We start from the raw sequence: 27,994 nt of genomic DNA, 5'->3' as shown, positions 1-27,994 counted from the left end.
AGTCCTTTCCAACCTAACCTGTTGAAATCAGTGAAATATGTTTTCTGTTAAAACTTCTCAAGCATCACTTGAATTGTCTCTTTTTTTCCTTCTCTCTCTGTTTCTGTCCATCTTGTCTGTCTGTCTCTCTGTCCATCTGTCTGTCTGTCCATCTGTCTGCCTCTACTGCACACCTATTCTGCCCACCTGCCACACCTACCACTATTGCCTTTCACCTGTCGCTACTCATCGCAGTCTGCCCCAGCGCCGCCGGGATGCTCTGGGTGATCCTAGGCATCATCATCGGCATCATCCTGGTGGGTCTAGCCCTGCTCCTCATATGGCGACTCCTCACGTACATCCACGATCGGCGGGAATTCCAGCAGTTCGAGAAGGAGCGGGCCAACCCGACTTGGGAGGCAGGAGAGAATCCAATTTACAAATCATCAACCTCACGCTTCCAGAACCCCACGTACAAGATGAACTGAGTTTGGCACGGGACTTCGTGGGTCTTCCAAACTCACCTTTAATACTTGCTTCTGGGATATCGATACTCGTCTCTTTCTCTGTCTTGTCTGTATATGCAGAACTTTTGTAACATCTCCCTTTTTTTCAGTGAGCCATCATTACTGGAACATTTTTCAGATTTTCTCGGTAATGTACAGAAGGAAACATAATCGGCCGCGAATTGAATTAATTTTGGCTTCATTGTGCTCCTAGTCTAAAACTCTTCTCACTATTGAGCTGATGTGTCTCATGTTTATATATGCTGAACTTCTTTTTAAATGTTAACTGTCGTAAGTACTATGTTGGGAATAATTTATATATTTGGTTTCTCGAAGAAGCCAAATAGAGTGATAGATGAAAGATGGTATTTTCATAGGTTACATAGCCAAAGAAATGTTGCGATCATAATCAGTACTTTTGGTTTCCATTATCAGTACCCTCTCAGCGAGAGGGGAGCGGTCAGCCAAATTTTACCTTGTAAGCTAGAGCTGTGTGCACGTGATTATGCTAAAGTGACTGAAATCTCCTTTTTGTAGACAGCGGGTGCCAAAAGTGATAGTCGAAGTGAATTTGAAGTATCCTTATGAACCGAATCATGGCAATAATGTTCAGCTATAGTTTTTACAAAATGCAAAGAACACATGGAATGTGGTACCTTATCAGTACTGATAAAAAAGTGATTTGGGGAGATTCATGCACACCATAAGTCTCTGTACTAAAAAAGACCCCCAGAGTATTTTGGTATTTTGCAGTCCATCCATAGGAATAATAGTGATATGTGGTAACATCTCTTTAAAACTGTCAGTACCATCTCCTATAAACTGTCAGTACCATAGGATTGTTCTGGGGTTTATGAGTAGAAGGAACTTGTGATTAATTTGCCCTATAAGGTGGTGGTATTCATTTGAGAATTCTCTAGTTGATAATGCAAGAATATTGTGAAAAGAGCAGGAGGTGAACTTTGAGCCCTTGTAAGAACTATTTTTTAGCTTTAACACCCACAGAACGGATTTAAAACCCAGAGATTACTAGTAGAACATTTAGTATAATCCAGAAAATAGAAGTTAGCTGTGATAGGGGTTAGTGTACTTGAGGATCGGTGTATATGTGTACCTTCAACTTGAACTTCCATGGTAGCCATTTCTGCAGCTATCAATATTAATCATATATAGATAATGATTCACTGTCACATGATCATATTTATCCAAACACTCGCTTGTATTTGACCAACCTATATGATATTGACTAACGATGAGTAGTCTCACACCTACATTCAAAAGGTAGCTTTAATAGCAGTATGTGGGGTGTACTAGTTCATCATGACTGGAACAAGTTCAAATAAAATAAAAGGAGAGCCTTTTGGCTGGTAATACATGCGGCAATAATTTGCCATGTTTGCCGTCGTATTACCACTTCTTTAAAACAAAAACTAACAGAAATAACTTTGTGCAGACAAGTAATATCTAAATTTGGTTGGAAGTCAAGAATTTGGCTCCAACTATGTACCTTCAAATATGGTGCTGTTACATTATATGTATATTTTTATTTTTATTTTTTGTCTACGTAATACATTTTTAATCAAGGTGGTGTCAAAAAACTACCACAAGTATTGCTGAATGAATGTAAATATGTGAACTTGAGTCTTTTGTGTTAAATTGCACAGATTTTTTTTTTCTTTTTTTGCTCATTCTTTTGCATTGATCACTACTTAGAAACAACTCCTTTTTCCACCTCTTTCTAATGAAAGACATATTATTCACGTAATCTCTATTAAGTAAAAGTAAATGTTTACACGATGTTTGTCTTATAAAGTCAATTGTATCATATATGTATATATGTGTACAATTTTGATAAATGAATGAAATGCTGTGTTTTTTGTAAGCAAAAAAAAAATAAATGCTGAATTTGTAGTACTGTGAAAAATGAGAGGAGAAACAGAACTGTACATGTATTATGGGGTCGAATAACTTTTTGATATGGCTGTAACACATAATTATGACTTTAATAGTGAACTGTGTCCATGTTTGTGTGTGTGTGTGTGTGTGTGAAGCAATAAATGCTTCTGTGTTTGTGAATGCATATCTGTACTGTCAGCAGAGCTGTCGGAATAACATTGTTTCAGAACTTTTACTATTGTCATTCATCCTCTCATTGGGTTTATATATTTAAAAAAACAGAAGGTAAAGAAATTGTGACTTTCAGTTTTCATGATCGGGGCTCAACCATGTTACCGGCGAGTGTTTTTTCTTGACACTTCCCAGCATTTATTGTAAGATGTATGGCTAGGAATGAAAGACACTAAGAATGTGCAGTGTTGTCACAATTTAGAGTCTTGTATCTTTTGATTTAGAGGTGATGTTCTCAATATGTATATATTTTGTAAGGTATACTTGTATTCAATTCAATATTGACATCGTAGACCCTAAATACGCCTTAGCCTGCAATGCCAGATGTCTGTTGTGATCACGTATCACGTATCAAGTGTGGAAAATCAACCTTTGAATTGTTCCATTCTGGCAAACCCACTTGTTGAGCCTGAAATATGATACTATACTATACTATACAAGAGTGTGCTTGGTTTGGTTGCCATGGCAGTGGGAATAGGTTGGTACAACTGTAGTCACCTAGTCGACGACTTTAGGTAACACTCATTTTGTGTGTTGGAAACCTATTCCATCTTTTTCCCATCCAAGTGCTTTGTTCTTCGTCTAGCTATACTAAAAAGGTCTCTCTCTCTTTCTCCAATAATGTCTGCAAAGACTACTTCTCATTGTGTGTGTGAATTTGAGATGATATTGACCCCACTCAGGTGGTGGGAAAATAGCACAAGTTTCTCTAGAAATGCTCCTAGTTTCAAAGCATTGCGTAGGTTTCCAGGGAAAATCATTCAAATATTGCAAAGATCACAGATATTAGATACCACATACCTCTTCATGATCTGAAAATGGCATCAGGTTTTTATGTGTTAGAACACGACGTAATGTTGTACAAACTATTAGTACTTCTACTCTCCGCCCAGAATAATTTCAGTGTGGTTAGTGGTTGACAGAGTTTGATAATGAGAATATAAGAAAAAGTTACATGTTATGCAAACATGTGTTTGTTTGCTTTTAATTCATTGATAAATTCAGATGCCCCAAATGACTTCCTTGTAGAATGTATCTACACACAACATGGTAAAATTCCAGTGTGTTCTTTAGCATGGGATAGGAAACTCTCTTTGCATGTGTGAAGAAGGCAAGCATGTTAATCTTTTTTTTTTCCCTGACGAGTTCTCCCGATAAGAATAATGAAAAGACGAGGTTGATTAGGGAGAATGTCGGTGTATAAAACGATGTCTACTTGTATATGTGAGGAGGTGTTTATACAGGCTGTATGGAGTCGTGTTATGAGAATGCTAGATTGCCAGGAATATGAACTAGTGAATCATCGAAATTACACTTTCAAACCAAAGGGTGATAGTATGTAGTACAGCTGATGTAGGCTGTATACCATTTTTTGCTGCCAGCTACATGTATTTATGGTGTGTGCATGATATTAAGTCGGTTTTGTGGGAGAGAGGTTGTGTATGTATTGAGCATTGTACTGATGAAAAGTACTCTAGCAAAAAAAAAAAAAAAGAAAAAAAAAGAAAAAGAAAAAGAGCTGCTGAAAACTGCTTATCCAATAGTGGCGAGCCAGTGGAGTCAAAAGGGGCCTGAGCTTTAGATCCTAGCAGAATATATGTTGGAATATACGTCTCTGATGTAGATTCGTCTAGGATCGAAAGCTCAGACCCCTTTTGACTTGATGAAAAGAAAACTCTTATCTTGTCATTGGGTTGCTAGGAAAGAAATGTGAAAATTTTCTGTTTTCACTCCATAAAGATAAACCTAGCACCCCTCTCATTCATTCACTATAACCTCTTTAAGGGGAATTGACCTTGTGACAAGTCAGTTTTAGCCTTTAAACCTTTCTGTACCAGGGATTTTGGACAGTGTGTACAATGCTATAGAGGTTCCTGTGTCAATTGCACTCAAAGTACACAAAAGGCACGGTCAGACTGGCAAAAGATCAAGAAGTTTAAGATCTCAAAGTTTTGCCAGTGTGACTGCAAACTTCCTGCGAAATTCCAGTAAAACTTCTCGATCTGTTTGCGGGCGGTGCCTCCGAAGCGCGAGGCCATTGTCATGTACAGATGTGCATTGTTACGTCACAATCACTAGCCGTCGGACGGCGCACTCTTGCTTGCGCGTGTACCAATGGCCCAAACTTGGCAATCTTAAACTTCTCGATGTTTTGTCAGTCTGACCGTGCCTAAAGGGCTAAAAAAAAAAAACTGTCATAGGAAGTTTTGAAGGAGATTTGGTTAGGTAACCCCATCAAGATTTGAAAAGAGAGCAGCAAAATTGGGTAAAGTATATTGTAAAACCCCAACTTGAAGAGCAGATAGATTTCAGCATCTGATTAATTTTTCTTTTGATAATGGGCGATGAATCAATGTATAAGGTGCACAAGATAATGATGCCAGCTTATTATAACATATGCGTAGTCATTTGTAAATGAAAATGAAGAGTTATGCATTTTAATAATTTTAATGTTGCGCAAAGTACCGTATGCAAAACGGTACATACATACAGTAGTCTACTCCAAGGTAGTTGGTTTGAACATTTTTGTTTTGGATTATTGGGTGATTCAGTGAATGATGTCATGGCATTAACGACAACTTTGTTATTTGTGAGTTTTTTGTTTTTTTCTCAAAAGTCCTACATGTAGTTTGTTGTTTTTTGATATATCCCTATGTTAGGTAAAGAAGTCATGCAATTTGTTCATTGTCTCGTCGCATATCGGCTGAGCAAGTGCTTGCATTATTCAAAGACATTGAATTATATTCTATGGGCTGTTAACTGTAGATTTGACACAAAACGTTCATTCTTCCACACATTGTGTTTCAGGGAGTTGAATGCCATTGATGAACTACACCTTGGCATGTACACGCTAACTGTTCAGGTTGTAGCAGGTTCAATGGTTGCACAAAATTACAGCAATACACAAAGAGGGATAAGAAGTGAATTATAAGTGCATAAAAGGTGTCGTTTCATGTCTACCACACAAGTAATCAGTATTTTCTTTCCATATTTTTTTTTTCAGTGTAAAATGTATCCAATATTTCAGCGGCCAACCAGCCAGTAACTTCGAGTTTATCATGAAAGGCAAAATAATGCATGCAACATTATGTGTAGGTTCCGCACAGAATTTCAGTCCCTACTGTAGATAAAATATAAACACACTCGGTACAGCTTTCCTTGTCTGCATTTGAAGGAAAATACATGTAGCGTTATGTGGAAGTACTGTGGAAATTAGCATACTGTGGCAGTTTCATCAAATGAGTATATTCTATGATTTCATGGCATTTCTAAGATATGAAAGCATTTTATATTAGATTGTAATATTTGTGACATTGTACTTGCGTTTATTTCTAATCATGCCGACAATGGGTTTAAGCAATCAAGTGCCTTCCTTGTTTGGTGACGACAGTAACAATTGTTCTCTTAGAGTTTTGTGTCTGTGGCTGTGTGTGTTATTAATTATTCATTATGTAATGACCATGTATGCGCAACACTAGTGATATTAAAGGTCCAGTTTACCTTTGGGAGCAGTGATTTAAAAAATGTTCAAGATATCACATTTGATGCATATGTGTAGGTCTGTTGTATCATAAAACATCCTACCATATGAAATATTTGCCATAAAACCTAAAATATAAGGAGATATCAGGGTTTTTCTCAATAAACCGTAACTGTACACGGTTCAGTCTGGAAACATTTTTATTATAACTATTGTTCACATTTTGTGTATTTAACAACACTTAACATCGATTATACGGATTCAAATTTCGACAGTGGCTGTTTCTATCCGTAACTCACATTTTAGAACTATTTTAAAGCACTAATGCTTTCATCTGCAAATGGTAAATTATGCCTTTAAGGGAAGTAAGCATCGTACTGTTTTATCTTTAAATGCAAGGTTGCGTGGTGTAATTTCTTTATTAGTGTTCTAAATGTGACATCACAGTCGCATTTCCTGTAGATTACATACCAATGGAACTCCACCTGAAATGTGTAGATATTTATGGGAATATACAGTGGTGAATTATTTGAAGTTTGAAGAATGCTGCCATGCAAATTATCTCTGCATCATTACATTTTTCTCTTTTTTACAAGTGGTTACCATAAAGGTTTGAGTAAGCATCATTCAACGAGCTTTTGTTGTTATTTTTTCTCCATGGCTTTGCTTCAAATCACTAATTTGATTTTTTGATCATTTGACCACCACCATAGACTAGGGCACTTTAAATCATAAAGAGTGTGCTATGGCTGTTCTGTTTGGAAGTCGTTTTATAGTCTTTTCTTCTTCCTGTTGCAAAATAGGTTTTCAGGTGTTCGTCTTCTTCATCATGTTTCTTTCATATTACATTTCTTCCATGGTAATTCATGTTTATAAGAAGGCAAATATTTTAATGTTTCATGATGTGAACATCTGTATCAGTTATTTAAGTAGAAGTTATTGTTTAACAATGAAAAAGAAAGAAAGACTGTCTTGGAGAATATGGGTTATGAATGCAAAATGTGTAAGGCAGTAATTTAGGTATTGCTTTACACTAGGGTGTGGTGATACTGCTGTAGGGTAGAAATACATAGCTTTAATACTGTTATTAAAAAACTGAACAAACGTCAGTCATGCCTGAATATTCCAGTTGTGAGTGCAGAGAAAGTGTACATGTATGTGTGAGTCTGTCTGCAGTGGAATACTGTTGTGGTTAAGTTTTGCTACCAACGCACACCACATTTTTCCAGTGGGCTGGGAAGGCGGATGGCAGAGGAACTGATATCTATCCAAAAGTTCTGTTCTTCCATTTTATAATAGATCTCTTTGTATTATCAGTTGGAGTGGTGCAGTGGACTCTTCCACTATTCATAGTGGAACCCTGTTACAGTGAGGTTGGATATAGCAAGATACCAGATGTAATGAGGTATACGTATTAGCATGTCCCATTCCTGTTATATTCTTTGTGTTTATCCCTGATATAAAAAGATACGGGGAAGCCCCACTGCGAAGTTGCCGCGACAACCAACTTTACCTCCTTAAAACGGGTACCTTGTTGTTAATGTACTAAAACAGTAACAAAAAAATCTGATCCGTCAAATTCACCTTTATAAAAGTGAAACCTTAAGAAAGCTCATTATAATTGGGTTACCCTGTACCCAGTATGACAAAATTTCAGTGGTCTTGAGCAACTCGTTATAATGAGTTCCTCTGTACTACAATATTGACTGCCGTGAGGGTGATCACTGAAAAATTCTGACTCAAGTTGATTCTAACAGACGGACTGTAGCCTGAGGCAGAGCTGATTCTGGTTCAGCATGTTGGTTAGAATCATTAGCCCGAATTCACGAAGGTGGTACAATTGAAACTATGGTTTAAACCATGGACATGGAGCACCAAGTGTCGCATGGCCTATTTTGTTACGATATCAGTAATTTCGTTGACGAAATGACCTTTTCGTAACGAAATGACAATATTTCATAACGAAATAGGCCATGAGACACTTGGCGCTCCGTACAAATTGTCCATGGTTTAAACCATGGTTTCAACTGTACCACCTTCATGAATTCGGGCCATTGAGTGTTGAAGATCTGCACTGCGTCCCCAAAGATAAAATGGTCAACATTTGTTTCATAATATAAGGAATTATCTTGCCGTTTCCTCTTCTATGGAACAGATAGTGATCACTGGCAATGTAACACAGCTGTAAGAGTGGCTACACGAGGAAAGGATATGATTGACATCATTTTTCAGTGACCTCACTCAGCAATCAACCAATGAGAGTCCTTCATTCTGAAATGAGATATAACACAAGGCATGTCTTGTTCACAGGAGTAATGTGCTAGAGAAAAATATAACACACATACATGCATTTACAAACATATTCACACAAACAGACACACACATACCTAGCATGCACTCTGCACTGGTGACATGGCATTTGCTCCTGTGACATTGCTCCAGTGTTATTTTCTCTAAGGACTTGGGGTTAGGGTTGTGACAGGGTTTAACGTACAATTTGATGTGAGGAATAGGATTAGGGTTAGGGATTATGTTTGTGGGTAGAATTTATGTTCAACTTTGTGTGCAAATATTTCATGGGAACAACTGTCACAGGAGAAAAGGTCATGGAACCCTCTGCACTTGTATCTAATGCCCCAGTCACATAGACATCCGGGATCACGCTGGACCACCCCGGATCTGATCCGGGAAGAGATCGGTGTTGACGCCGGGAGGCCAACACGGCAACTTTTGGAGGTCAAAAACATCTGGCATCATCCGGGGATTGCCGTGTTGGCAGAGCAATCCGGAGTGGTCCATGTGGCTGCCGTGTAGATGCCGTGTTGATCTGTGTAGATGCCGTGTTTGTCCGTGTAGACGCCGCGCTCTTCCGGCCTTATCCGTGTAGCTGCCGTGTTGATACCGTGTGTACAGACATACCAAAATCCCGGATCTCCCCGGACGTCCCCGGATTTCCCCGGATCACTGTGTAGATCCTTGAGCATCCGTGTTTATATGTGACTGGGGCATAACACTAACAAGGTCACGTCAATGCCCTTGCATGGGTATTTCTGTTTCATGAATCATCGATGTGAAAAAGGACATTCACTTTTTAATAGCAGAAATAGCAGAAAACTTCACTGATAGAGAAAATAGTTTTATTTTCAGATGTATGTACAGGAGGTATCAAAGAAGGTACAGAGGAATCTTTGGAATTGCTGTAATTATCCATGATGCTAGTAATTTGAGCTGAAATTTGATAACTGACAGTATGATCAATGCCATTTCAAATAACACTTGGTGGAAATTTTGAGGTTGTTTCTTTTTACAGATTATCTTTGGATTGTCTGGCCACACACAAAAGATCTTAGACAACTAGAGACCACTCACATGAATTCGTACATTATTTACATAATGAAAGAAGTAATACTGTATGAATATTCTACAGGTATTCAAAATGTCCTGAATAGACAACATAGCTTTGAATTAAACATCACACCCATTGCACAGAACATGGTTGTGGAGACATCAAATTTGTTTTCAGTCTTCATATGCTCTGGCATGCAAATGTGACTCAAGTTACAACAAAGTTCTTGGGACCAGCACATTTCTTTTGTTATAGCAGAACAAATATTAATATAGTCATATTTAAAATAAATATACAATAATTTTAGGACCTGAATTTTTACCTTGTTGTATCAAAATATCAATGTAACCATGTTCGTTATAACGGCAGTGCACTGTAAAATGGACACAGAGTGCTAGTCCTGAAGGTTTGATTGATGGAATGAATGTCCACGGAAGAGACAAAAGCTGGTGGAAGTTACACATCCCTTCCCGAGAGTTCGACAACCTCCGCTCCATTCTACTCGGAGATAATGACATCAGGGATGGTGTAGAGATCCTTCTCAAATGACTTGCCATGCAGACACAGCTTGCTCTTCCAGGAGGCGAGGTTGTCGACAGCGTCCACGACGTCAGCGACCTCTTCCCAGGTCATGACCTCAGGCAAACACCGTGCCATTCGCACAGCTTCTCCCTGTAAGGGGGAAGATTGGTTGATGTTTTGTGTCTTGTCAAGATCTTTTTTTCCACAAATCAACTTTGCATCACAAAACTAACGAAAAGTTGCCACAATTTTATTTTTCTCTCAAACGCTTATACATCAAAATATTATAAGAGATTCTCAGCAGTAAAATACACCCCTAACATACCTCATCCAAAGATGAGATTCCTAACACACTGAAAGAAGAGAAAGAAAAATCAGCCTCAAGGAAAGATTCTTCTGAGATGAGGACCTCAAAGTTAAAGGGTGTGTACAGTTCTGGTTGAGGTGAGGATTTAGCTTTTAACGTTTTGCGAGATATTCAGAAACCACTCTATGAGATGTCAAAGAGCATGCAATTCTAATGGGTATCAAAATTTTATTTGATGAAATTCGGTTCTGAAATGACTGAGATATCCCAAAACAAGATGAAACAAAGAGATCCTAATAAAAGGCGTGGCCTGTTGCCTTTTATTATTATCACCTTTTTTGGATATCTCAGCCATTTGAAAACCAATCTTCATCAAATAAACGTTGAATCCTTCTTAAAATCACATGTTCTTTCATATTTCATAAGAGGTTTCTCACTATCTCACTTAAGAATGTTATAAACCTGAATCCCCACCTCAACCAGTACTGTACAGTCCCTTTAAGAATTAATTGACTCACGATCAGGAATGGTCAAAAATAGAGTATTAAGGACAAAAGGTATTAATGCTGCTACTGAGAGCTCTGCTATTTTTTTTTTTCTTTAAATGCGAGGGGGGGGGGGGATGGGGGTGTTCACAAGCATTTTTCATTACCACATACAGAAAAAATACAGAAAAAAAAATCAAACCAAAAACATGGATGAGCAAAAAGTGTTTAAAAAACCCCACAGCTTCTATGTAATTCAATAATTTCAGTGTATGAGACTACACATATACATAGGAAAACGGTTATTCTTTTAGAAACCAGCTTAAACTGACAGTGGGTCTTGTTGACCGAACACACAGATTTTCACGCCTACTGGAAATTGAGTGTTCAATAACCCATTGCAACCTGTCTGGTGAGAGGTTGGCATGCTTACAGACATCTGAACATTAGCAACAGGCTCATTGTGCCAAAAGTACATACGTACATCCAGTGTCGCAGACTAGGAGAGCTTTATACAGTGTCTGTGACTTTATTCATTGAGCATCATCAGCAATGTGAACATGAATAGGGGCCTACTAATATGTTTGTGAAAAAGTGGAAAAGCTCAGATATTGTTCATATAAACTATTGTGTCTTCAATACAGATGGATGTATAATAGAGTCATATTCTATTTGCTTCCTCATAAAATATTCCACTCAGTCCAGCAAACACATCAATATTTCAACGCGACAATTAAAACTGACACAAATATGGTAAAAATAGCATTTTGTGGAAAGCCGACCAGCAGTCAGTGAGAACTGATAAAATGAGCTATGCACTGTAACAAAATGAACAGGTTAATAATTCACAGAGCTTGAAAAACTGTCCATTAACAGGTTGTAACATTTGCAACTGCCACATGCCCGCTTAAAGTGAGGGCAGTCACAGATAACAGTGCACATCCAACACCATCATGCCTGTGTGTATCTCGGACCCCTTCCAAGCAATTTATTGTCGTACACAGATCCAAAGTTCAAGTGTGCTATTTTACAATAGTTTGCATACAACCAAATATTTTATTACCTCAAAGAGTTGTAAAATGTAACTGACAGTCAGTCCAAAGATCTAAGCTCACTAATTGAGGAGCCCACCATCCTTAATGTTTCAGGAAAATTTCAGACTGCACATCGCTGGAGGCACTATAGCCATATTAATTTTTTAAACTTGTTTCAGGTTTGACAATGTTTGAATAGAACCTCTCATTTCGAGGTCAATAAATCATAGTAACTTGTATATATGGACAAGAGATTAAAGTTTAATCGATGAGATTTGCACAGACTTATTGATAATAATAAATGATATATACAATTTATGAGGAGCGAACAACTTAAAAAGAGGCTGATTTGTAATTCTGACTAGGACAGTACATACTGGTATAATGTGCTTCCCAACTGAGCCAGATATTACATTTAATTAAAAAAGAAAAAGATGAAAAAAGATAGTCACAAAGAATGAGGAAGAATAGTTTTCATGGAACATTAAGGATGATGGACTCCTCAATAAGTGAGCATAGATCACTTTTTTTTATTTTTTTTTAAATTACTGCATTGTTTCCTGTGTGTATTTTTAATGTATTCATGGTCCATTGTTAACAATGTCTGCATTTCAGCCTGCGGGCTGCGATGGATATTGATCAACAAAACACTTATCAATTCAATTCAATTCAATTATCATCTCTGAATACTGAGTGTCAGACACACCATACAGATATAGCAATCTAGCAATGTGTCTAAGTCCAACAGGCAATCCATGGTGACATAATTAATAGAGATTAAGGGGATTAGGTTTATCTCTTTTCATTGCCAATTAGTTTCAAGATATCTATCTGTGAAAATCAGCAAAGAAAGCAGTCCAACATGAGTGTCAATCAATGAACAAAGTACAGGAGGGATTAAATTCTGACTTGTGTGGTATCTATGCAGTAACTTGTTTTCACTTACCATGAGGTAATTGGACACCTTGAGTGGTCTGCACTCTGCCACAGTGGCACTCGATTGTGTTGCCACCGCTTCCACGACCTCCTTCAGGTCATCCAAGCCATAACATGGGATGTTTATTGCCATGGCAACAATTTCCAACCTGGCATCTTTGGCATCGGGATCTGCAGATTGGAGAATGTGAAGACAAATATTGGTAGATGGGGGGGGGGGAAGACATTGGATTGATTTTCTCTATCTGTGCCAACTGCATGGTTACACTAAGTTAACCAATGGGTTGCGTGATTTTCTCTATCTGTGCCAACTGGTTACACTAAGTTAACCAATGGGTTGCGTGCGCCGTTCAGTGCTAAATACAAAACAATAATTGTCACACTGGTCTGAATTGTACCGTGACATGACACAACTAGTGTGAAACGACAAATTTTGCCACTTTTTTTTTTACTCACAATGTGCAGATTAAACTAATTCATTGAGAAGTCAATAATGTGCAGATTACAGATTTATTGATCAGTTCTGATATTACTGTCACATTCTTTGAAACGTCAGATTAATGATGTGAAACAAGGTAGATTTCAGGCGGTTGGTACACAGTTCCTTTCTTCTTGCATTCACACATCATAAATGAGCACAAACATCAGACATATGGTACTATTTCTCTTTCTCTTTTTTTCCCTTTTCTAGCTCCCTACCTTGACCACTTTGCTTCCCAGTACATTTTATGCCATTCAAGTATCGTATATGACTAATAACGTGACCGACAGCATCATAAATACTGTATGGAAAGTCAAATCCGTAACCAAAAAAAATCCTTCTTTCAATCTGTTTGAAAACCTCACTGCATTATAGGCATTGTAGACTATATCAGCATAGAGTGTTCCCTCACCGATCAACTCTCTGATTTCGAATCCATTGCAGAGCAGCCTGCTATCGGTGAATGGATGTGATTGGTCAGCGAGGGTCACCGGACTGCACATTCCGAGGAGCGCACTCCAGTTTCGATCTCCAAACATGCTGGCAGACAAACACGGAAAAGACATGCGATGTAGATGAGGTTCTTTTATCAGAGAAATGGACTTATTACATGACAATGGTCATTAATGATGTAAGGTGAAGTTGGTCTTCACACACAGTAGTGGATATATATGTACAAGCAGTGGCAACATTATCAGCATTATTGCAAACATGAAATTTGCTACAAGATTTGCTGTTGTCTTAATTTGAGTTAAATGAATTTTATGCTCTTAAACTTTTTATGTCATACATTTTGTGAGGATAATATTTCTTGAACTGGGACTGTTAAGATAATTTTGCTAGTGGTTGAATAAGTACCAAGGTAATTTGCTATGGAGCAAAACTTGGTGAAAATATGTGCTTAGTAAATAAAAGTGATACCTAAACAAATATACAATCGTGAATGTTGATCTTTAACAGCTCCCAATTACCCTTTCAGGATGAGTCCCAAGTAAACTCGGGCAAGTGTCAATGAGGAATGCATGTTGTAACAAAATTAGTCTGTCCTCAACGGGTTTAACCCGTTGAGGACGGACTGATTTTGCTACAACACGCATTTCCCATAGACACCTGCCCGAGTATACTCGGGACTCGTCCTCAACGGGTTAACAGGAAACACTGAGGTGTTCTGTTGGTGCCGTTTTTTTTTTTTTTTTGAAGGGAAATCCCTTACATTTTTGTGAGATTCTTCGCATGAAAACATCCCTGAAGTAGCATCAGTAGTAGTAATAGTAGAAGATAATAATGGGTAATGAGAGTGAGACAGCATAGGGCTACCTGGGAGACAAGGTGATGGGGACGGGGAGTCTCTCTCTCGGCAGCTGGTGGCTGGCTAGCAGGTGGTGGTACAGCACTACCTCCTGGGCACGATACTGGTTGAAGATGGTTAGGTGGTTGGCTCGGATGCCCAGCCAGATGCCGTAGCCAGGCAGCCGTCCAATCAGACGCCTTTCGTCTTCACCAAAGCTGGTAAGTATACAAAAGGTAAATGTATATGTCAGAGGGAATTTGCTGTATCATGATATTGTAACACTTGCTCCAAGAAGTGCTGATTGAGCGTGGTAACAAAGTTTTCCTCACCATTGTGTCCTACATACATGCAAATCATGTATTTGCATATATGGTCAGCAATATGTAAATGTGTATGCAGCTGATGAGATAAATATGCAACAATGTTTTAGGAAGAGCTAGCTAATAAATGCATGTGATAAAACCAAAAGCAAACTTCACATTGATACTTGGACTTGAAGAACAAGGCAACTGTGCACAATGAAGTACTGAAGGCAACTTAAGTGTGCTGTCACATACAAAAATCACAGAAGCTGTAAGATATATTTATTCCTGACTAACAACAAAGTAGGGAAGGAAAACATTGTATGAAATAATGATGGTGCTGTTTTTAGTATAGTGATTGTTGTCTTTTTTAATCACGTCTCATCCTTTCTATTACTGATAATCACCAAGAACCAGATGCACTACGACTCTAGCACTGCAAGCAAAAACTCAATCTCAAGTTTTTACAGAAGTTAATTAAACTACCAGTATATAGCAAAGGTGTAGCATTCCTCTCATGAGAGTTCGGTTCTAAATGCTTTACCTCTTTCTGGTGTCAGAGGGCGCCCTTTTGAGAGCACTGATGGAGAATGCTACCGTCAGCTCCGGTCTCTGAGAAGCCACATCTTCTGTCTTGCCACTGGCCTGAATCTGCTGTCTCCTGCGCTCTCTTTGGGAGGCCAGCATCTCATCAATAAGGCTCTGATTGCTGAGCTGCAGGATGAGAGAACACCATGCATCGAGTTTACACTTACAAAGAAAGCGATACATTCCAGTTTTGTAAACCTGGTATCTATGCCGAGTTTTGAGGCTTCTGCTTATGTGTTGTGGCTATAAATGGGATCTGAGGCTCTGCTATTATGTTTACAGTATCAGAGTTCGCAGCTTCTGCAGGATTAGAAACATATTGATGCACAGCAAAAACAAAGAACAAACCCTCACCCCTCGCCCCCCCCCCCCAGAAAAAAAACAAAAACAAAACAACAACAACAACAAAACAAAACAAAACTATAAACAAAACCCCAAAGCCTAAAACATGCTCAGAAGGCAAAAATTGGATTTGGGTTTAAGGACAGAAACATTGCACATACACTATGCATGCTCAATCAAATTTCAGAAAAAAAAAATTATACACAAACATATCCCACATATTTTCTATAGGATATTAGACAGCTTTCAAGGTGACTACAAATCATATTAAGCCAATTAACAAGTCCTACACTTGTAATATTTATATACCTTCTCTGTCCTTTTCTTTTTCTTGGCTGGCAGACCTGGGTCAACAGATGTGGAGAAAAGCTTTGCAGACTTCATGTGATCTTTGTGCCTGAAATATCAAGGGGAATGCTTGTTAAACTTTCAAAGCATTCGTAAGTCCTGGAATACACAGAGTTTATCTTTGATGTAATGAGCTTGATACTCTCTAGAGGTATTAACTGATGGAGCATGAGCACTGGGTTTAAGCCAAAACATAGTTCTTGTATGCCTGCAGAACTGTCGATTTTCGCTCCAAAACATACACATACATGCATAAGAAATGTAAGGAATATCACTGTAAATAACACAGGTAACGACAAAAATGCGAAATATTAGCCAAAAAGGTCAACAATGTCAGAACCTACCCAATTGTGATTACTACATAATTTTTCATAATTGATTATCAGTAATTGACAAATCAGACCACAGCAATCTGTGCTAGAGTGAATCGCATGCAGCTTGTTGGAAAATATGACTGCAAGGCCACGATTGATCATCACATAACATTCTTCAGTCCCAGAATACTGAAAGGAGAGAGTTATTCTGGAATAAAATTTGTGTACTATGACTAAAATCACTCCATACTTTTGATCTCAAAATACTTCAAAACAACTCATCATCCTGGCAAATTGCATCAGTCAGGTAAGTTTCTTGGTAGACCCTTTTGATGTGTGGCAAGCAAATCCCAAATGGTGGAAGATTATTTTTTGATCCTTTCTGAGTACTATGTTTTAGCTAAAATTGGAAGGGACCATCAACAGGCCAAAATGTGTATGCAAACTTTACTAAGCTTCATAGTACACCTGATGGTAAGAGGAGGGCTGGCCTAGCTGCAAGAATACCTGCTTTGAGTTTGGTGTTACGGTTCAGATGCAGAATAAATAAAGTATTAATCCTAAATAATTTCATTGACAAAGTAAACCACATTTGCACACCATATAATAAGAATTCATGCATGCCGACTTAGCTGATCAATGACTCAACTACAGTGCTGTAAAACCAGAAACATTCACGGCATGAAACTTTCGGGAATTGGAGCCAACAGCCTTTTTCGCGGCAAGAAGCTCTTGCGAGTTGGAGCTGATGGCCTTCTTTTTTTTTTTTTGTGGCATGAAACTTGTGCAAATTGCCCCTGCCATTTAATGCATTTTCTGTCGACAAACACTTTCACATGCATTTTGCTTGCTTTTGTAAATCTTGTCTTCTTGCAAAATTAATGAAAGTTTCATACACACAAAAAATTCTGGTTTTACAGTACTTCACCTTTGCTTTTCCTTGAGCTGTAATTCTCTGTAATTCTCCCTCTCTTCATCATTCAGCTGGTCCCAACAAGTCTTCAATATTTTGTTGATGGCCATGAAGTCCAAGTTTGGATGCTTCTTCTTCACTACATAACAAATGGATTGGCATCAATGACAAATGATCACTTGAAAACATAAACCTTGTCTTCTTGAGCTCAGTGAACATGACTGGTTGATGTAACCAAAATCTTGAAACGGAACAGAGAGCGTATTATGCACTGTGGACATGAAATAAATCATTGGCAGATAAAACCCCCAGGCAGTTTACTCCAGATGTACATGTGAATTCTGTGAAGGCAGAAAAAATTAACAGAAAACATCAGTTAAGATTGGGGACACCTGGACAAGCCGTTCAAAGGTTATGTTTATTCAACACTTTGGTGAAATCCATGTGCTGTTATTGCAAGATATCAAGGCTACAATTCAAACAAGAAACCCGAGGGTCTCTTGCACTCACCCGAGTATCTCAAGGTCACCTTCTACACATTCTTGCAAACTACTACCCGAGATCATTGCAAACTTAGGGGGGTTGGGGCAGCTTTAAGGGCTTCTATGGGGCATGGTGTCCATTTGCATATTCCATCACACTGGAAAAATACCTGGTAGAAGTACATTGTATTTACTAAAGAAAATTTGACTATGCAGTTTTTAAACTAAAATGTGAAAACTGCCCCCCCCCCCCCCCCATATTCAATCCCTGCCCAACCCCTGGATCTGCCATAAATAACTTTGACAAAATTCACTAAATGAATGTATTTACTCTGTTTTGAAATTATTCTTTTTTTTTTCTTAATTTTGAAATAGGGGGTTTTGGAGACCTTGTATTGAATAAGCATATAAATTGTCACCCTAGTATCAATGCACTGGGTTTGGTGACAAATTTGACTTTGTGTTTTCAAGAAGAAGATGCATACACATTCCCCTGACTTGTTACTGATAAACTGCTGAGAAGTGATCATTCCCCCTGCCTTCTTTAGGAGGTAAGACAAGTACTTTTACACAATACTAGACAAATGAAAATATGTGGAATTGTTTTCATATTTTCTTCAAAATTTTCCACTTCTGTGACATGAAAAATTGTAGCCTTGAACAAGACAGCTCTCGTTACAAGCACTAAATGGAATTTGAGTAACAAATGAACAAACAAAGAAACATACAACATATGGTAGCGTTTATTTAGGCATATGCAGAGGACTAAAAAGTGTGTCCAAATTCTACTAACACATAAAAATCAATCAATTCTGTGTTCGATTAATCATCACAGAAAATATATAGCCTGTGATATCTTCGCAGGAAAGTAGAAGTTGCTTTCCAGTGTTTTCTGGTTTTGTTTTTCTGATATTTTTGTTATTGTGATCTGTTGTTTTTGTTGTTTCTATGCCTTACCATCAGATTTGTGTTCCTTTGCAAAGAATGCAAACGCGTCCTGTGAGTGTCTGGTAGGAGATGGACCGATGCATTCATTGTCCGTTCCAGACGTCTTCTCCTCCACACTTCCTGAATTGTGCCTTCCTGGACTCTGGTTACCCTGGTCCAGGCCCGCTGACTTCTCACTGGGCCCAACAGCATTCCCCATGAAATCCCCTCTGGACCTGTGTGTTGTTTCCTGATTGGCCGATGAATGCAGAGCAGACACCAAATCTCCTTTGATTGTCTGTGGCAACTTTGGGCCTGTGCTATTATGCTCTGAGTGCGTATCGTTTTCCCCTTGCAAAGACAGGGTCTTGCCGGGGACCAAGAGCACAGATGGCTGCACGCTACGTCCACTCTGGTCACTCAGCACGAGACCTTTACTCCAACCAACAGCATCCCCGTCATCATGTCTACCATCATTTCTTATAGTGTGTTCTGTTTTGTCACTACACGGTTTGACGCCATCAATATCTGTGCTGTCGCAGGTCTCGGTAATGCTGTTTTTAATACCATCGTGAGCTGCCGTCTCCAGGCCAACAGAATCTGGAGAATCAAAGGCTGCGAAATCTTCCAGGCACATGGCTAGCAAATCATCATCTTCTCCATCAGATAGGGAAAAGGTGGGTTGTGTATCTCCAGCACACGTTGTCATGTTCTTAACCTCACCTCCATTGACAGTGACACTGGCTTCATCATTTACTGATACCTCAGAGTTCCTTGTCCTATCTGTTTCCATCTTTTGCTCTCCACTACTCAAACACTCCTTCTGATGGCCGCCTTGATCACTTTGCATGTCACTCTCAACCGTGGAGACCGTAATTTTGCTGTTTTCTGATGCAAGCTGATGCTCTACTTGGGGGATGAGTTGTATGTTTTGGGACTCTTGGGTTTCCATTTGCTCACATGCAAAAACTTTACCAGAGCAGTCGTCTTTGATAGGCGAGGGTGGCTGACTGTAAAGTTCTTCGAGAATTTCAGTGACCAAAGATAGCACTGCTTCCTATGTGAAAACATACAAATGTAAAGAAACAGATTAAAAGAAGACAAATCTCAGACCTCAAAAAGGGCAAATGTGACATGCTCTCACAAAGATAAATAAAAACAGCGAAGATATTTATCGGTTCTGGGAAGTCCATGATATACAAACTGCTTTTTGTAGTACCATTATGATACCTGAGCATGATGCAAGTATGACTCTATCTCATCTTTGATGCAGCATTAAAATCAATGCTTTGATTTCAACAGCTCTTTTATGGCAAATGAGAAAGGACGATTTCATTCGTACAACAACTTTGAGCATTACCACAGTAACAGACGATTTTTTAGTCAATCCACAAAAAATCTCTCGTATGTCTTTACCAATTTTTCAAGATCAGTCTATAATGCACTGTCTTCTTTCACAAAATTGTCACTTAGTATGAAGTTTCTGTTTGATTCTTTAATTCATCCTAATTGACTGTGAGGGGGGATTATTAATGCACTGTGACTTGGTACAAATAATTTGAATGCCCCAACCACAATGAGAACAGAACAAGCAACCAGCAAATGATACTATACCTTATTTTGCAGCAGAACTTTGGTCTTGTTTGGCTCCAGGTTGATGTCCACAAGGTGTGGTGGTGTTTTGATTGACAGGCACATGACCAGGTGGCGAACAGTGACTGCATTCGGATGAGCCTGGCTGTAATACTGCTTTACAACCTGTTCCATATAATGAAATGAAATCAACAGAAATAATTATCTCTTCCCTTAAAAAAACAAAAAACAAAACAACAATCTATCAATTACTCGTTCACAAACAAAAATACTCCGCTTGAACCATTCTAGAACAAGCCTGTTCCATGGAGACTATGACAAGCCATATCAGTACTCTCAGAGCTACGTAAGATTGCTATAATACAAACAATTTTACCTCATTCATGTTGTATTCGACACAGCATGGTCTGCGATCACATTTGCAAACTGTAAATGGAGATGCAATCTCGTTGAATGCTTAATGTTATGTTTCATTGTTGACAACACTTTTGTTACAATATAGTTAAGTCACATTGGTTTACTTTCTTGTCTTTTCCTGTTTGTTTGTTTTTTTTCATTCATGAATGTTGCTCCCTCCCCCATATTGTAGGAAACTACTGATTTCTTGCAACATATGACATAATTCCAAAACCAACCCCATACTTCATAGAATACAGGTAATTGTTTTAACATGTCAAAGTATAAGAATTCCATGCTAAAGTATATTTGGCAAAACAAGTTGACACTCAGATGGACTGGAAAAAGAGTGTCAATGAAGACTGCTTGATGGGGCATTGGCCCCATCCTGTTACCTTGGTGACATCTTTGAGGAGAACCGGCCGGCCATTCACGGAGGTCCAAACTCGGTCATCAGTGCTTCTTGTGACCAGGTGTGGATCTGAATGCAGTTTGGGTAGGTAGCCCTGGATCTCAACCTGTCTTGACAAATAAATCAATGAAGGTCAATAGAATGACAGAAATAGAGCAACTATTAAAGTGAAGAGCTACACGAAAGGAGAGGGTCGTTTCATCCTGTTTGAATCTTACATATTGAAGAGCAATATTCAACACAATGTTCAAATCAGCGTTAACTTTTTGATGAGGAGAATGGTAACAGGTTCATCAAAATTGGACCAAAATAGGAAAGTGATGTAATTTTTATGTTTCTCATGCTTTCATCACATAGTGATACTGGTCCCCAGCCTTTATATACAAATCAGTTGAGGTGATGATGTCATCAACCCAACATATCTCTCATCAATTTGTTTAAAGAAATATAAAAAAGTCATGTTATGAGTAAATGAATAAACAATTACAATATATTTCCACCTAAACGTACAGTAGGTGATGCAAGGTTATGGCTACAAAATAGAATTTGTGTTTAGAAGAAAGTTATTTTTCTTTTCAAAGGGGATATTTAGTGAGATTTATGCCTAGGCCAATGGGAGACTAGTAAAGTTAAGACATCATCACCATATGAGGCTGCATATTTGGTTTCAAGTTTCAAGTTTCAAGTTTATTCAAAGTTTCCACAATACAAAAATTTACATAAAAACAATAATATGTAACAAGGAATACATTGTTGAATATATGCGATTAAAACAATTTGCAGAATATTTGAATATAAATTGACAATGCATGTAGATGCATTATAGATGTAAAGTGGAGGGGTCTTAGAAAAGCAAGCTTGTATAATAAGACCCCTGAAAGGCAAGTTAAGACATGTAATATAACAACTCACTAATATATACAAACATATTAAAGCCACAGAATAATTTTAGTGGAATCCCTCAAGAAGCGCAGCAACCACACCCCAGAGACCAAAAAAATTGACACCAAATTTATTGCCCCCCATCCCTTCGAGTCAATTTAAAAATGTATTTTATCGGCTAGTGATATATGACCACAAGAGGGAGCAGTAATTTTTTTTTTTTTTTTTAATTGCTACTACATGTGTAATATCAGTTCCTTGAAAACATGCAGAATTCTCTAACTTTCTTATTCAAGCTTTGATTTTCAATGTAGCACATATTATCAATGACATTTACATGGTACTTGAATGGATTCACATCTTACTTGATGAACATGAATTTGGCAACACTTCATCTTTTGCTCTATTTTGGTGTGATTCACACTTTACTACACAGTAGTACAAAATGCAATTGCCGAAAGGCATGTGTAACCTACAAAGATCAGACAATTTTATTTTCAAATCTTCTGTTATCTATTTTTTTTTTCCTGCTAGTTTGATGTTACAAACTCATCAAAAGCAGAAATTTTCAAACCGATAATTGAGATAATTCAGTGAATTCTGTGTGTAAGCACTGTCAACTGAACATTGTATTGATTTGGGATGTCACTTAATGTATGACATTTTTCATTTTGTTATGTAAATCTGACTGAAATACAAAAAAGAAGAGTAAATTGTGTGAATTCCCAGTACTGATGGTCTTTAATCATGCATCAATATACTTCTCACCATATTTCAGCTACTATAGATGTTTCCACTTTACCTTTCTCCAGCAATATCTACTACTGTTGTCATGTCATTATGACATCAAACTGATAATGATGCATCATGGTTTCATGCAATCTTTGCTCAAATATGATTCAAACTGTCAAGAAAAAAAAAAATCCTCTCAAAAAAAAAATGTTTCTGCATCAATCATATTCATCAACAATTTCAGAGTACAAATCTGTCTTTCATATCCTCACAACTCACTTGGCTTTCTGCATGACTCTTTTCAACATACTGCAGTTGACCCATGACATTTGACCCCACTGTGTTCAGCAGGGCAGCCCTGAGGTCGGGTGCCCTGTTCTTCTGCCAGATGACACACTTGTTGTGACTGAGGGAGAATCGGACTGAGGGACGAACAACCCCAAAGGTCAGCAAGAGGTCCTCCACTCGCCTAAGCTCTTCTTGACGTCGTTTGGCACTGCCGTAGTACTGCTTGCGGACGGGTATGTTGTGGAACAGCCTCGCGGCAGTAACTGTCGTGCCTGTGCATTCAGGAAGTGGTCAGAGTCTCATGCTATTTATTTTCAAGCTGATAAGTTGATGACACTAGCCAGTGATATTGCTGTGTCACTTTGAAAAGTTTACTTACATAGGTTATTGTGCAAAAAATTCCCATCAATGAAAGACAGGATAGGAAAATTAGCTAAAATAATCTGAAACCATGAACTCTATTGAAGCGGCTGATGAAAACAGACAAATTGAACTCTAAAAGAAATGAAAAATATCTTTCTCTCAGTTTATAACCTTTCCTGACCAATGTTAACACCAACAGTAACAAGAGTCCACTCTGTGACACTTGCTAAATGAATTTTCTGGTGGCAAAAATTAATCTTCAAATGAATTGTTTCCTGCTAGGTATTAATTTATGACCTTTGGAATGCTGAATATCACTTCACCTGTTCCATACTGGGCTGGCTTTGAAGATGCTATCATTCCATGCTGGTTCAAAACGTAGGATCGCCCAAAGTCCTCCAGCTTTGTCTTGGTTGCTATGGTAACATTGGAGATGGCACATAGGGAGCCCAGAGCCTCGCCCCTGAATCCATAAGTTGTGAGAGACTCCAGGTCGCTGTGACTAGTTATCTTGGACGTGAAGTGCTTTTGAGCCATGAAGTCTCTGTCGCAGGGCCTAATACCATCTCCGTTATCCCGCACCTCAACTTTGTCCACGCCAAAATTCTCCTACAAACAAAATGTAAATCAATACTGACAGTTAGCTCATGGACCTACCAAAGGTCCACGGTTAGATATAGACAGTCCACATTTAATCAATTAAATTAAATTTAATCTAATTTAATTAAATCAATTATTTCTAGTTAGATTGTTGTGAATGTTAAAGCACAAGTTCACCTTCATTAACATAAGGATTGAGAGAATGTAGCAATATTAGTAGAACACATCATTGAAAGTTTGAGGAAAATTGGACAATCTGGTCAAACATAGAATTTTTGAAGCTTTTGTGGAGTCACTGCTGGATGAGAAGACTACTGCAGTGTATGATGTCACATGCGTACAACAGCATAAGGAAAATATAAAGAGAATTTCACAAAATTTCATATTTTGAAAAAAGTACACATTCCCTTGACTTGTTACTGACATATGTTATGGGTAATATTATTCCCATTGCCTTTAGAAAGAGGCAAGTGAAGTGCTCTTTTATTATGCGAAAAAAGTGAAAATATGTTGAATTTTCTTTACATTTTCTTTATACTGTTGTACTCACACGACATCACGAGCCTTAGTGGTCTCCTCATCCAGCGGGTCCAACACAAAAATTTTAAAAATTCATAACTTTTGCATCGTTTGTCCGATTTTCCTCAAACTTTCACTGATGTGTTCTACTAATATTGCTGCATTCTTTCAATCCGTATGTTTATGAAGGTGAACTTGTCCTTTAAGTTTGCACTAAATCAAACAGACACCCAGATGTTTTTTCTTGAATAATAACATGCGCTCATTTGCAAACCTTGAAGATGAAACTGCAACTGTGTCTGTCACACAGTATGACTATGACTCCTAATAGAAAGTATATTTTCCGAGACTCTATACTTATGTCATTTGTAAATATGTCATATCATTTGTAAATATGGTCATCATCTTATAATTTGCAAAAAAAAAAAACCCAACAAAAAAACCTGCAGTTAAAGAATTGTTTCAGAATTAACAGATGCTGTGATAATGCTACTCATTATTTAATATTCCTTTCTTTGAGCATTGGGATGGGCTGCAAAAGACGGTTATTACATGCAATGTTAATAACAATTACTTTTCTCACCAATTTGACTTCTATGCTGTCCGCATTTGCATCCAGAGAATTCTCCACAAGTTCTTTGACGACACTGGAAACTGATGTAATGACCTGGCCACTGGAGATGAGCCGGACTGTCTCTCCTGATAGTTTCTTCATGCTTGCTTACTTACCGGCTGGGGCGTAGAAAAGAGATGGCTGACTTTGTATAATCACATCATCTTATTTTAGGGGACACAGGCAGTTGTGTCTTTTAATCAGTTGATTTAATCTTGCAGGAAGGATCATGATGTTAGGATAGTAAACAGGTAATGTAATACAGCATTTACAAGTATTCATTCACTTTCTTATTTCATTCCATTCACATCACTCAAGGATTTTTTTTTTTGTGTGTGTAAGTAATGCAAAATGTTGGGAGAAACAAATGTGACCACAACTAGAGGGTTTAACTCCTCCTCATCATGAGTCATGATTGGTTTCCTGCGTAAAATCCTTGTTTTACTATTAAAGAAAAAAAATCCCAATTCAGTGAACCTTTCAAAACTGGTAACTAGCAGTGCCTGGGATGGCTTGCCGGTTGATGGTAGGCTCAGCCTAGCAGTAACGTTGTTGGCAACTCTTTGGCCTAGCTCCAGTCATATTGATACAAACATTAAAATACAATACAGTTTAGGGGGCCTACAACTAAAAAATTGAAGTATGGTTATGGTATGGATCTTATCTAGATACAAACAATAACATACATTGTATTGCAAAATTGTAAATAAATTTACCAACTGTACTGGTAAGCTGCTACTACTAGGCAATTTTAATAATATAAAATACAGTATAAAAATTCAGTAAAAATAAAATTGAATTCTAAGATTACTTTCAGTGATAGTCGTGAGATTAATTTAGTTTGAAAGTTTGAATTGATCATGATGTGTCACTGTCATTCTCATTATTGCTTGTGCTCCCTCTCTCTCTCTCTCTCTCTCCCTCTCTGAAATGGAAAGCACTAGCTACAGTGGTATTCGATATGAAATTTCGGTAACAAAACAAAAGTTATCGAAGGTTCGCGACTTACGACTGCGAATCGTGCGATTATGAATCTGCAGATGATCATCAGCCTCAGGATCAGGATGTTGGTCCGCTTGCCTTTACCAAACCCCACACCATTTAGCACATGTGGGACTTGAGAGAGAACGTTCTCGTCCAGATCCAGGTGGTGTGCATTCCATCATCATGACAGCAAGAATGACAATAAAGTAGAACTTTTGCCAAACTCGTTGAAACTCAGCTTGTCGAGCAGCGAGTCCCTGACGATATGATATCCGACTGACTTTCGGAAAAATGTCACTGAAATTACTGACCTTCCGACCAGGAACATACACAATATGCATTCCTGTTGCAGCTACGCATGGACTTTGTATTTACCGCGCGCTATTGCCTCCAAAGCAAAGCGCGCCACAGCCACTGAACTAAAACAATTATGTTTTAGTTCGGTGCATAGAACGTGCGACTTTACTAGTAATTTGTTGGACAACATTAATTGACTATCTTCATACATTCTATAATGTGGATAAAAACCCCGATAAAACCCCGATAAAACCATAGATGAGCTTCTCTCTACTGCAACTGATTGACAAATTGCCCTACATCGACGTAAATATGGTTTTTAGTTTCAGAAGTTCATAACAACATGCAATTCGCAAAAAAAAAAAAACCAAAACCCTAAATTCCAGAACTTGCCTTCCATATATGCCATGAATAGTACATTCTCAGGTTTTAGGGCTTATATTACTCCAATGTTTTAATACACTGTATCATGTAAGATTTGATTTGTAAGATTTGTAAGATTTTATTGACTCTATCGACCCCCTCTCGGGGTATACTATGAGAGTACAAACATATTTACAATATATGAATACAAAAATATAAGTGATAATGTACATGTACGTGTGAAAATAACAGATATAAATAAATATGTTTACAAAACAAGGCGTAAAGGACGTTTAACTACTCTACCACTACGTGTACAAACATTCACATCTACTTTACTTTCTACAAAAATACTGTCTTTCTTCTTCGGTATTGAAGAGAACTGAAACATAATAATTCTGACAAATTTGGCTAGTTTTTTCAAATGGCAAGCATTAGTTGAATTGAATAATTTGGCCATATGTAATGCACTTGGTCTACTGGCCGTCAAGCTACTTGGTAAATACAATAATCTCTCTTTGTTGAAAAGGGACAAACAAAAATATAATGAAATTCATCCCCTATATCATCGGATGAACAAATAGTACAATGCAATTCATCTGTCAGGCTTGCATCAAACCTGCCCTTATTAACGGGTAATCCATTAGATCTACATCTGAATTTACTTAATGTAATATAATCTTTCTTACACAAGACTTGTAAATACTTCTCTAACATCAAATTATCCTTAAACATTCTATAATTTGTACAGATTCTATTTGACCATGTTGCTGCTCTCCACTCTTGAATAAACATATCAAAAAGTCTAACTTTTGAGGTGTGTGAAATCCATGCAGCACTAAATCCACCCCCTTGTGCTAACCACACATTCCCTAGCCCTGCATAATAAAAAATATTTGCGATAGATAATAACCATTGTGATTTTGACGGGGAGTGTATGTCTCCTTGTAAATGCAGAAGAAATTTGAAAATTGTACATGAGTGTTTGGTTTCTTTTCCCTTGACTAATCTCAACCAGAATCCAATCATTCGACATTTAATATGGTTCAAAATTACTCCACGTCCAGTTTCACCATAAACCATACAATCAGGAGTACATTTGTTCACAAGCAAAATTTTTCTTAAGAATTTCCTATGGAAAATTTCAATTTGGTCTATGCACTCATAACCCCAGACTTCACAACCATAGAGTAAAACAGGTAAAACAAGATGATCAAATAGGTGGCACTGTGTGTCCACAG

General features: G+C 37.9%; 2 protein-coding genes across 2 annotated transcripts in view; one reads left to right on the top strand and one right to left on the bottom strand.

Annotated features, from left to right (window-relative positions):
• LOC140243884 (integrin beta-1-B-like) overlaps positions 1 to 7,202 on the top strand; it is a 73,017-nt gene extending 65,815 nt beyond the window's left edge. Inside the window, exon 22 of the mRNA XM_072323554.1 lies at positions 235 to 7,202. Coding sequence (XP_072179655.1) covers positions 235 to 467 — 233 coding nt within the window. The 3' untranslated portion in view covers positions 468 to 7,202. The remainder of the gene's footprint in view (positions 1 to 234) is intronic.
• A 2,014-nt stretch (positions 7,203 to 9,216) lies between these two features.
• On the bottom strand, positions 9,217 to 26,263 carry LOC140243684 (PMS1 protein homolog 1-like). Its single transcript, XM_072323346.1, has 14 exons — positions 26,119 to 26,263; positions 25,080 to 25,228; positions 23,701 to 23,986; positions 23,006 to 23,286; positions 21,096 to 21,218; positions 20,326 to 20,469; positions 18,742 to 19,768; positions 17,318 to 17,441; positions 16,037 to 16,124; positions 15,342 to 15,511; positions 14,522 to 14,710; positions 13,617 to 13,744; positions 12,734 to 12,894; positions 9,217 to 10,111 (listed from the first exon to the last, which is right to left on the bottom strand). The coding sequence occupies exons 2-14, from the start codon at positions 25,209 to 25,211 to the stop codon at positions 9,938 to 9,940; spliced, it is 3,027 nt and encodes a 1,008-aa protein (XP_072179447.1). The 5' UTR covers positions 25,212 to 25,228; positions 26,119 to 26,263; the 3' UTR covers positions 9,217 to 9,937.
• Between the last annotated feature and the right edge of the window lie 1,731 nt (positions 26,264 to 27,994).

Source organism: Diadema setosum, chromosome 20 (assembly GCF_964275005.1).
Source record: "Diadema setosum chromosome 20, eeDiaSeto1, whole genome shotgun sequence".
In the NCBI taxonomy this organism is placed as follows: Eukaryota; Metazoa; Echinodermata; class Echinoidea; order Diadematoida; family Diadematidae; genus Diadema; species Diadema setosum.
This window is presented reverse-complemented; position numbering and strand designations above follow the sequence as displayed.

Bases quoted from the DNA above. Each gene is read 5' to 3' on its own strand.
- LOC140243684 (XM_072323346.1), bottom strand. From the start codon at position 25,211: ATGAAGAAACTATCAGGAGAGACAGTCCGGCTCATCTCCAGTGGCCAG. The intron at 21,219-23,005 runs GTGAGTTGTGAG...TTGTCAAGACAG, and splicing joins AGAGTCATGCAGAAAGCCAA to GTTGAGATCCAGGGCTACCT. The intron at 15,512-16,036 runs GTATATAAATAT...CTCATCCTGCAG, and splicing joins AAAAGAAAAGGACAGAGAAG to CTCAGCAATCAGAGCCTTAT.